General features: G+C 39.2%; 1 protein-coding gene across 2 annotated transcripts; it reads left to right on the top strand.

The window, feature by feature from the left end:
• Positions 1-765: 765 nt before the first annotated feature.
• Positions 766-11,030, top strand: wdr97 (WD repeat domain 97). Of its 2 annotated transcripts, none has more exons than XM_059533225.1 (21): positions 766-1,118; positions 1,571-1,912; positions 2,447-2,697; positions 3,789-3,907; positions 4,111-4,810; positions 4,947-5,095; positions 5,192-5,428; positions 5,715-5,805; positions 5,921-6,050; positions 6,319-6,380; positions 6,449-6,512; positions 6,596-6,751; positions 6,849-6,974; positions 7,355-7,507; positions 7,991-8,185; positions 8,312-8,503; positions 8,689-8,810; positions 8,941-9,109; positions 9,195-9,364; positions 9,691-9,752; positions 10,022-11,030. In XM_059533225.1, the coding sequence occupies exons 1-21, from the start codon at positions 1,002-1,004 to the stop codon at positions 10,204-10,206; spliced, it is 3,792 nt and encodes a 1,263-aa protein (XP_059389208.1). In that variant the 5' UTR covers positions 766-1,001; the 3' UTR covers positions 10,207-11,030. The 2 variants fall into 2 exon arrangements, with proteins under 2 accessions (XP_059389208.1, XP_059389199.1); XM_059533216.1 differs by having other exon boundaries at positions 7,352-7,507.
• Positions 11,031-12,008: the final 978 nt, after the last annotated feature.

Raw genomic sequence — 12,008 nt, 5'->3', positions numbered from 1 at the left:
AATAAAAATAAAAAAAAAAGAACTATGAACTAATCAATTCTCTTTCCGGCTCAGAGACTGCATTGGGTAAGCGTATGGGGCTGTCACGTGATTAAGGAACGAGTCAAAAACCCGATAGACCCGAACTATGAACTAATCAATTCTCTTTCCGGCTCAAGACTGCATTGACTGACAGGTGAATCACTACTACTAGAACAGAACCTATAGAATAATGCGCATGCGCGACTGAACGAATCACTCCCCGAGACGACTCGTTCTTCCCGAGTCACATTAAAGATTCGTTCAAAATGAACGAATCGTTCAAGAACGACACATCACTAAAGTGCAAGTGTCTGAGAGAATGCAAGTCTGAGTGCAAGTGCGACGTGCAAGTCTGCAGCCAGACCCTTCTCGACAGTCTGAACGAGGCATTATAGTCTGTCTCTTAACTGCATTATACTCTTCTGTAAAATTTTATTTGTCGTCGTTTCCAAGGCGATTAAACCTGCGCTATTTCGACTTCACTTATTATTATTTTTTCCATAATTAAGTAAAATAGATGAAACAGCATAGTAAAACATTTAAAACAATAAAGAAATAAATATTATTATTTTTAAGTAAATGCGTCAATTTGATCATGAAATCCTTTAAAATCTTTTTGCATGACAATGTTTAATATTAACAAGAGAAAGGAAAATCTGTGCTTTACAAAAACTTGTATGAGGAGCAGTGCGAGTTGACTGTTGTCTGTCGTTTTCTCCATGGTAACTGTTGCCCAACGGCTCTGTTCAGACGGATCAGTTAACGACCTTCGACAGATTTTTAATAACAAACAGCCGCAATTTACAAATGACATAACTGCCACGAACAGACAAAACGTAGCATGATGACCTTTGAGTAGGAACTTAGCTCCATAAACTAGCGCTACATACAAGTCAAAGAAGATCAAAATAATTTGATTCCGCAACAACAGATGAATCAGAGGAGACTTTCCAATCCGTGAGGTGACCTTGTGTAAGTTAATGAAGATGGTTAAAGAGGAGATGGAGACCTCACAGGCTGATTCTCTGAAAAGTTCCTCACCTGAACAAACAAATGGAGAAAAAAACGGTCAAGCATGTACGGAGAGCATCGATGAAGTAAGGGAATGTCTATTATGCTTTAGCTCAAATTACTTGTCACATGAAAAAATGTATTTTGTCAAGCTTATGCATTAATATAGTATACATTATTATATTATGTGTATATCTTATGCTTCATAATGATGCTTAAGTACCATAATGCGTTAACAGAGCATGAAATTCTGTTTTCTTGTTATTTATTATATTATTTAAAATCCCATGCTACGTGTACTGTGTTAACCTAACTGAGACTTGTTATAGCACTTATATATCATTGCTCTTTTTGTTGTTTTTGATTGCTTTCACTGTTCTCATCTGTAAGTCGCTTTGGATAAAAGCGTCTGCTAAATGAATAAATGTAAATGTTAATCACAGGCCATTAATCCCCCCCCCCCCTTCCCACATTTTTTCTTTGGACCTTCTTCATCATCTTTTCCTTCCACTCTGTTGAACATTCTGCCTCTGTTCAGATGAATTATTGGAGTGTTAGCCCCAGCATCCTCACCCATGGCCTTTGTCATGTCCTCCACCTCTGCTGTGACGAGTCTGTGAGTCACATGACCTGTGGCGTGGGCGCCGGGAGCTTCGCTAGTCTTCACAGGAGAAGTCGTGTGCAGTTCTATTATCCCGATGGCCGACTAAGAGATCTGTCTTTTTATCAATCCCTCACCTTCCGTTATGCCGGCCTCACCTCCACACATCTACCAGGCAGACTGGTTGGATGGGGACCTGGGGCCGTTCTCACTGTACTAGATGCAGAACTGAATCCTCTGGTTTATGCTGTGGAGCCCATGGATGTGAGGGTGTGCAAGGTGTGGCTTTAATGAAAAACCATAGTTAAATTAAACTTGAAATTTTTTTATGAAATTTTGACAGAATATATAGGCTACAGTATATGTGGTTCTCAACCAGGGGGATGGGCCCCTTAGGGAACAATATGACTAAAATTCAAGTACATCTGCTTCCTACTGAATCCATAGTATTTTTTGTTCATACAAAATTATCTTTTTGTATGTTCCACAGAAGCTTATAGGTCTGGAACAACGTGATGAATAGTTATGACAAAAAATATTTTCTGGCTAGACTATGAATTAAAAGTTTTTAAATTAAGACAAAAACTTCAAAATAAAATAATTTAAGATATTTAATTTGATTTAAATTTCATTCATCCCCAAACTTCTGTAATTGTACAATTTAATGATTGAAATTATGATGATTTTAGTAATTTTTTTGGAGTCAAAAAGATTGAGAACCACTGGTGAAGGTATCGGGACACAGTTTGATAGATCGCTGGAACTTGTAGTGAAAGTGAATTAAAGAGACGTTTTCATCTGTCTGTGTTACAGATTTTGGAGCACTCTAATGAGCTTGTCACAGCTGGAAAAGGAAATGTATGTGTATGGTGCCTCACACACTTAGTGTGTCGTAAACGGGTGGTGGAGGGTTTGGGGAGACAAGTTGTGTTCACACATCTAGCACTGATGACTAGCAGGACTGAGCAGGGCCCCAGAGCACTGGCTGCATACGGACGCGCTGTGGTTGTGGTGGACCTTACAGAGGGATGCATTATGGAGCATAAGAAGAACCTCCATTTAAGGTTTGTTTTTAATGTTTTGTATTAAGTCAGCCATTTGCAGCTATTAAGGCCTGTTTACAAGGATTGAGTTCTTGCTAAACTGGAAAATTTTTCAAAACCAAAAAAAAAATTCTACTCTCTCCTCTCTCTTTCTTGTTGAAAACATTCGTAATCCGACCAATAACATTTATTATAAAATTTTAGCAATTAATGAAAGTGCAGACTAGATCCAAATACGCATGCATTTATTCTTGGACCATTCCATTTTTTGATTATAGAGTCCTGCAGTGATAATGTATTTTTGTAGGCCAACCTGAAAGTTAGCATCACTCTGGTTACCTTGACAAAAACCCAATAGGATTTTTCTTCTGACTTTTGAATTATTGTAGAAAATAAGCTCTGTAACCAGAAAACGTTTATGATAATCTCCACAAATGAACAACTTCACATCTTTTATGAATTTTGAAGCCTAAATACAATTAACCAGAAGTGAAATGTAAGCTGTAGGCTGTAAATGCACTACGCCATGGTCGCTTAATTTCAATGTCACCACCATTAAGCTTTCAAGTTTCAACAATTCAATTCAATTCAATTGTTTTTCCTAAAAGTTTCATTTAGAATAGTTTTGTAAGACTGTACACACTGACTGTAACACACTAGGGCTGTAAAAGCAGACTAGTGAGTAGATGAGTTAACCTGTTGGGTGAGATGATGTTTAATGTCCCTGACAACCTCTGTTATCCTATTCAGCCACTTGATAGCAACCGCCTTTTTCAAGACAAAAGCCTTAAAAATCACAAAGAGGTCTTATGGATGTATGTCATGTCTTAGAAAATAATGTGGAAATATATTTTGCATTTAACCAAAAACCAAAACAGATTGCTCATATAATTTACTGAAATATGTAATCCCTGCTGCACTATATTGCCTGAAAAAAATTATTGTTTGCTTGTTGCTTTATTGTCAAGGTGTCCGGTTCGATTCATTGGCTTGCCAAGGGAGTAACATACATGCAGTCAGTTAGCTGGGAAAACATTATGATTAAATTGGTTTAATTGAAATAGTTATGTAAAATTTTTACTTTTGTTCTATTAAATCAATCTCTTTTTTAGGGAAATTACAGGGATGGTCTACTGTCCACTTAGGGATATTGTAGTTACTGCATCAGATATGACAATCAGAGTGTGGGGACCAGACTGGGAACTTCAGATGGCCTTTGTGGGACATACTGGTCAGACAATTAACTTCAATATTAATAAAGTTTCAAAGTATGAGTGATGAGTGACAGTATTTGCAACTGCATTGTTGAAATTATATTAAGTATCAACGATGTAAACAAGCAGCACTTAAGATCTTTGTCAGTTCACAACAGTAATTCAGTCACAATAGTGTCTACTACCATCATGAGTGTGGGTTTTTGTGTCCTTCCTCCAGCTCTTGTCACTTCTCTAGTTCTGTGTCCTGTGTCTGGCCTGTTGTTGTCATCTTCTCTTGATGGTACTTTGAGATGCTGGAGACCAGAAGTTGGAGACCAGGTCCAGATTATACCCATTCCTAATGGGTGCCCACCTCCTCTTGTCATGGGAGGCCCGGATAGTGCTGGCACCTTCTTCTCATATTCCACCAACAGTGTGGACTTCTGGACCTTCAAATGCCTTTACAATCTACACTGCAGACTGGATGGGGTCCTGAGAGGACCTGTCCACCAAATCTTGACCCCACCAACCCCCCCTTCCTTCCATGCCTGTGTAGTTTGTATCCATGGAAACAACAATGTCACAGTTGTTGCGGCAGAAACAGGTGAAGTGCTCACTAGATTCCAAGCCAATGGAAGAGTAAGGTGTGCTGATTACTGTGTACCTAAAGATATCTTACTGGTCCTCACTGAGGATGGAGTGGTAACTACTGCTAGTACATTGACCAGTCCAGTAACAGTACTGGATGAGTGGCATGGGATAGAGCATTGGGATTGGTCAGGTGGGCAGATGCAAGCTAATATAGGCATAGTTTGCTGCATGGTCTTATATAATGATGTTAAAGGTATACAACTTGGACAAGAAGAATGGAGGTCCTTACAGATGCAGAGATCACAAAAACCAAAGAAGATACAACTTCTTCATGATGCAAAAAACAGGTTGGTATTTGTGGTAGATTATTTAATTTTTTTTGGTCATAAGAAGTCAAAAGTTATTTTTCTCAACATTTATTATGCCTTAATTTTTTCTTTTAAGGAAAGTAAGATACATCCTTAGCTTGTGTGTCCCTCACAGGTTTCTGGTTGTACTGGGCCATTGTGGTGGTTGTGTGTCTGTGCTTAATATGCATTCAGGCAAAATCCAGTTCAGGACTTCTGCTCACAACAACCAAAACCTCAGCAGCATGCAGGCATACCCCAACAGTGGCTACCTGCTGACTGCAGGTGCTCACACACACTTCACACACACTCTACTGCATCATCACACTGCATTCAAATGGACTATCTGCTGATGATAATCTCAATGGCTTTATATTACAGGTGAAGATAAAGCTTTGCTAGTTTGGCGTGTGTTCCCATGTGCTCAGCAGTGTTTGAGTCTCTATTTCAGCGTGTTGTGTGATATGCCTCCGGTTTTGATGGCACTGATGGGAACCCAACTCATCGTCGCCTCACAAGATCCTGAGAACGATACTTATAGCTTGGTACAATATAGCTTAGAGAGCCAAAGCAGATCTGACCAGAAACCCAATGAAAAGCATCACAACAAAATCACAGGTTAGAGACAGTAAACTCTACTAGATATCTAATATTACAAAATAGCTTATAATATACTTTCACATAAACAAAAGCAAGCAAACACACTTAATATGCCAGTTTCCCAAAAAGTGTATACAGATTTGAATTTGTGCTGATTTTAATTAAAAGAATAAATCATTAATTAATTAATTATTCAACCAAAATTTATCAGCTCATTCATTTTTTAATATATATATAAAGAGATAAAATTATATCGCACCTTTACCCTCCTGAGATTGAGTAAATCTGTTTTATGTTTCTCCAGGCCTCTGTGCTTGTCATCAACTGAGCATGTTTACTTCAAGCAGTCAGGATGGGACTGTACGGATCTGGGATATGGAAAACCACCTTCTTAGGTTAGGACCTAAGTGCTACTTTTTGTTTGTAGTTGTGTATATTCTACAAAACAAAAAACTTTGATAATCATTGCATACCATTTTTGACTCCAAATTTTGTGTTGTTTTTTTTTAGAATTCTTGAACTGAATGCAGAGCCGGAGTGTTTGGCGTACTGTGAAAGTGGAGACCTGCTATTGGGCATCACTGGAGACCTCTACAGAATCCCCCAAACACAACTACTGCCTCTAGACTTCAGGACACAAGTACAGCTTAAAATCTTATCAGATGGCTTTCATCTTATTTTAAAAGCTCTTTTAATCAAACTATTTGAAAAGTTGTCAGACTCTTGATGTCTTTACCAACACTGATGTTAAAAACAGTTCAGAGTGATGGCTAAATAAAAGTACTGTACTGTAGGTTTACTCCAATAAAGTTTACTCTAGAACAAAGGAGGTTCACACAATATATAGTATAATCTGTATAGTCTATGTATACAAAATTAACCATTCATTTTGAATGTATTCACTTTAGAAATGGTATCCAGACTCTGAATTACTCAAATCCTGTATCCCAATCATGAGCCATGACTGCAGGTAAATTTCTACTCAAATAACATACATTTATACACATCCATATCCTTACCCTTTGCTTTTAACTCTAGGACAGAGAGTTGCCATATTATTAGAAAGGATGGTCCTGAAATGCAGGACAGGATAAAAGATCTAGTAAGTAGTATCAAATATATGTGAGCGTGAGTGTGTGTGTGTGTGTGTGTGTGTCAGAGCTCCTTCATTTGTTTGTCTTAAAGGACTTTGGGGCAATTATGGCATTACATAAAGATCTGGAATCCTTGCAAAAAGGAGAGGTTGAGTGCGGAAGGAGAAAACCAGCCAACATAAAATCCAAACGAGAGGCTTTCAATAATTACCTGGGTCTAATCTGCAGGCGACCTCTTGATATAAGGGTATGTTTATCAACAGTCTCCATGTCTTTTGTATTAGACAATATTTTCCAAATAAATGGGTTTGTGTAAATGACAAGATTTCACATCATTCCTCTAGATTCCAGAAGATATGTTTGATGTGTACGCTACACTTTTTCCACCTAAACTTCCTGAGCTTCCTCCTCTGAGTCCTCCCTCCTTCACCGACGGCTTATCCACGAGACTACATTCTCCTAAAACACAAGTGAGAGAGTGCGGATTAAATGCATACGAGTTGTTTTATTACAAAATTATCATTTTACATACACAATATATCTATTACTAGTCTGCTGTATATGTATTACCCAATAGAGATATTCTTTGCTTAAAAATATATAGTATTTTTCTTTGTATAGTGTGAATCACATTTTAAGGTGTCCAGACGTGCCCCTTTCCCTGGCACATGTTCTGCCCAGGATTTCTAAATTGCCTAAAATAACTAGGTTTTTGCTGTTTGTGCTGTGCAGATACAATAAACATAAAACAACATACAATTCTGGTTTTGTGTGAATACACAGTGTACCCAGAGGGGAGAAATAACTGAATAAATAGTGGAATGTTTTTGTTTTCGCTTGTCATGAGCAGAGCGAACTAGATGAAGTGCAATGCTTATATAATGAAGAGGAGGAGAAGAAGAGGGAAAAGGCTCACAAGCATCGCACACCCATCGCAAAGACTCCATCAACACAGAAGAGCCCTCTTCCTCCTTCACCAGTGGCAGAGACACTCATATACCCTGTTGGGATGTTTTTCTTTTTTGTGTTTGTGTGTGTGTTTATGTTCATTTTAGTCACATTTAGTGAAATTACATAAATCATGTAGGGATTGACTAAGTTGCATAAAGGTCTGGTTACACAAGTGGAATTTTGCAGGCTATAAATCAATTAATTCAACTTTATTTCCAGACTCAAGGTCAATTAACAAAAAACACGGAGTACAAAACCAGAACAATATAAATTAAAAAAGACAGTTATACCAGTATTTCCTCTTAGAGGACTGAAATCACACTTCAGTAAGCCTAGGATTTGACAACAACATATTATTATTATGTGAATCGTCCAGCCGATAAATACATTTGTACATCACATTTCTCATTAAAGCAGGGAATGATTGTACTCTTGTCTTACAGAATAAATTACTTGCATTTAAGAAAAGATTGGAATGCTATCACATAACCTCTTCATCTTGTACTCTTTTTAATTTGCTCTCTTATGTTTACAGCCACAAAAGGCCCTTCCACCAATAAAGAGTCCTACACCCCCTCTGACTCCACCCTCTGAGTCTGCCCCACCTTTACTCACCTCTGTCCCTCCCTCGCCCTCTTCTGCCCTACCCTCTCCCACCTCACATCTACCAGAGTTCCTCCTGCAGTATGTGGATGAACACTGGTTTCAAAAGATGTTTCCTGATCTGAGTGTAAGTTGAATACAAAAACAATGAGCCTTTCAAAAGGACTCTTCTGTTCAGACGTACTCTTTATAAAATCTCAATCTCAGTCTCCAAATTTGTATCGTTCTCATTTATACTTGCATGTGTTTGCAGTGTATTTCAAGTTCTTTATGCCCCAAGGAATTCTGCAAGCATCTGTTGAACTTTATGGTGACTTGCAGCATGGCTCAGAAGAATAGCATCCTGAATGCATTACTTATGCTAATACAGCAGGAGGTGTTAGACAAAGAATCTCTCAGCACGGGACTGCTGGTTTGCCTGAAAAACTACATTCACAAAAACATGGTAAATTAAATTGTGATATTAGAATAAATCCATAAGGCATAGCTGAAAATACATTTTGGTAGCAATTTCTCTAAAGTTTGGATTTAATATAATGTATGAATACAGAGCATGTAAGATGTATGAATTCTATGTCAATACTACAGATAATTCTATTCAGTATAAGAACATGAATATGTGTTTTGCAGTCAAGGGAGGAACAGCATTTTGTCGGTGAGCTGCTAAATGTACTGGTGTACCTGAGTCCTGATGGTTTTGACACCATTGTAGAGCTACTCGCTATGTTGGCAAATAAAGAAGCTGATCTTAAGTAAGGAATACTGCATGTTTAACACAATACAAAGTACAATGTAAATGTTTGTCAATGGCCTACTTTAGTAGCAACTGCACAACATCCGCATATGTAGGAATTAACCATTCTATTTTTATATCTCTGGTAGGGCTTTAGTACTGTGTGTGCTGCAAAGGTTGGGTGTGGAGGAAGCTGAACTGTGGTTATGTCCAGAATTAGAGTCCTGGAACTCCCTGACGAAACATAAGCCTGACCAGCACAACAGTCTTCGAGACATGGCCAGCCACTGGCTGCTTACCTGGACTAGAAAGTACAAGGTATGGAGCAGATATCAGATCGGTAGAGATATTTTTGAGAACAAAAGTTTTTTTATTTGAATTGTATTTTTATTGTGCCTCACAGGTACACAGTGGGTCTGTGTTCCTAAGCAGTGAAGGAATAGAGAGTGTGTTCGCATCTGTGGAGGTGCTCAAATATTTCTGCTCTGTGCAAAAAGGCAAACAGACTCGACCACTTCCACCTCCACCAGAGGGCAGGAAAGATGCTGTCATCGTGCATTCAGACTTGCCTAGGTATGTCATACTAATACAGGGACTCCCAGTATCATTTGGTTTTGGCTGTTGTATATTTTTTGTGGGTGTTTTTAAAATGTATCACAAGTTGATCTCAGGAACCTTACATTCAAATCCAGAGTTTTTTTCCTCTAGTCCGTTTAGAAACAACATGAACAAATGTTTAAATAAAACCAGCAAAATTTGTCCTATTCAGCCTCAAAAAGATCCTCATATAAAATACTGAATGCATCTGTCTTTAAATAGTTTGCATAACCAAGGAATGCTCTTTAAAATAAGCGTTGTTTGTTTAAAATGATCAGAAATGTATCTCTGTTTTTGTTTAGACTGAAGCCAATTCAGCGCCTGGGAGAGACGTACAGCATGTCAAGGATACGGGAGCCTCAAGGTTAGAATACACTTCAGTCAGACTTTCAGCATTCATTTGTTGAACACAGCTATCAACCTGTTATGCCCGTGGCACTAAAAGATGTTAAGGAGTTTGTTTCTAATGTTCCGTTCAAGTGGAAATCGAACTTGTGCAGAAGTGCAGCCTCAAAGGAATATAGAAATGATTCTTTCACTCTGCAGTTCTGATATCTGTTAAACTGTAATTAAATATACTGTACTGTATCCAAGGTTTTGTTTTATCCAGTCATCTTCATTATAAACCAACAGGACGTCTGCTGCCACCATTGCCATATCGACCCATGTTGATGGATTTCCCAAGGTTCCTCTCTCTACCATTGGCTCATGTCACACTTTCTCCATTCCCCTTTTCCCTGGATTTTCAGACCTTCAGACGCCCCTCACCACAAAGATACTTCTTCCTGGAACGCTCCTATGTACAATATTACAGATAGTTACTCCCAAAAGCATTGCATGGAAGCTGTGAAAGACTGTATCTATGATGCATCAAATGTCACAAATCTAAAAATGTAATGATCAAACTCACTGTCATCTTGAAGTCTTTTAGTACATACTTGACAGTTGAATGTTTGAGACATATGGCTTGTTTTATTGTGAAAGAATATACAGAGAGAATGCTAGTTCTTTGTAATGCAATTTACTTTACATGACACCTTCTTGAGCACTGGGGAAGATGTGTTGTGCAAAGCAGCAACGAAACAGGCTGACCCCATGCAGACCAAGCCTTGGAAAACAGTTCTGTGCAGCCCAGTATCCTCTATAGGTATTGGTAATGCCATTGGTATTGGTATTTTGGCCTTAGAATGGATGGGGTCAAAAGATGGCATGATATACTCTTGATGATATACTGTTTGAACATCTCTAACCTAATCCTCTCCCCCACCTGATAGACAGACAGATAAATAAATAAATAAATAGATTAATTAAATTGCGATAATGTATTCAATTTTTTTTTGTAAATTATTTTATGGAGGATGTGATGCATCAAGGGTCATTTTGTAATCCGTTACCGTCTGAACTGTAATCAAATCAAATTTTGAGGGCAGTGGAAATTCACACCTCCATTGCACAGAAGAATAGTTAATAGAGAAAGAGAAAAGTATTAAGAATATTCATGGAAAGTTTTGGAATTGAATTGAATCATGAGATTTGATTTGCAATATATTAATATTTCAGATATTTTGTCAAAGTATCATGAAAGTGACTGTACCGGTAAATTAAATGTACCAAGACAATATAACATAATACAACAACTTCAGTCAAGATAGCCTTCTGACAATGTTTTACATTGCGCAACAACTGACAGTGACAAAATAATAAAAATTTGTGCAAAATATAAATTATTAAAGTTTTAAATCAAAATAAATGATTAAATATTAAAATATTTTCCAGGACAAATAATTATGTCAGAAAACTGCAATGCAAAATTACATAAAAAAAATTAAATTATTATATTAGATTTTTTTTTCAGTTACATGGGAACCTTGTTAAATTCTGCGTGTATTTTACAGTAAATTTTCCATTTAGGGACTTGATTTTCTGCATGAGACACTGAACACTGAGGCCAGAGTGAGGAACTGCAGGTGGCCAGAGTGAGGAACTGCAGGTGGCTAGAGTGATAAACTGCAGGTGGCCAGAGTGAGGAACGGCCAGGGGCCAGAGTGAGGAACGGCCGGGGGCCAGAGTGAGGAACGGCCGGGGGCCAGAGTGAGGAACGGCCAGGGGCCAGAGTGAGGAACGGCCGGGGGCCAGAGTGAGGAACTGCAGGTGGCTAGAGTGAGGAACTGCAGGTGGCTAGAGTGAGGAACTGCAGGTGGCTAGAGTGAGGAACTGCAGGTGGCTAGAGTGAGGAACGGCCGGGGGCCAGAGTGAGGAACTGCTGGTGGCTAGAGTCGGGAACCGCAGGTGGCTAGAGTGAGGAACGGCCGGGGGCCAGAGTGAGGAACGGTCGGCGGCCAGAGTGAGGAACTGCAGGTGGCTAGAGTGAGGAACGGCCGGGGGCCAGAGTGAGGAACTGCAGGTGGCTAGAGTGAGGAACGGCCGGGGGCCAGAGTGAGGAACGGCCGGGGGCCAGAGTGAGGAACGGCCGGGGGCCAGAGTGAGGAACGGCCTGGGGCCAGAGTGAGGAATGGTCGGCGGCCAGAGTGAGGAACTGCAGGTGGCTAGAGTGAGGAACGGCCGGGGCCAAAGTGAGGAACGGCCGGGGGCCAGAGTGAGGAATGGCTGGGGGCTAGAT

Source organism: Carassius carassius, chromosome 3 (genome assembly GCF_963082965.1).
Source record: "Carassius carassius chromosome 3, fCarCar2.1, whole genome shotgun sequence".
In the NCBI taxonomy this organism is placed as follows: domain Eukaryota; kingdom Metazoa; phylum Chordata; class Actinopteri; order Cypriniformes; family Cyprinidae; genus Carassius; species Carassius carassius.
Note: the sequence above shows the minus strand (reverse complement) of the source record. Positions and strands in the feature narration are given on the sequence as shown.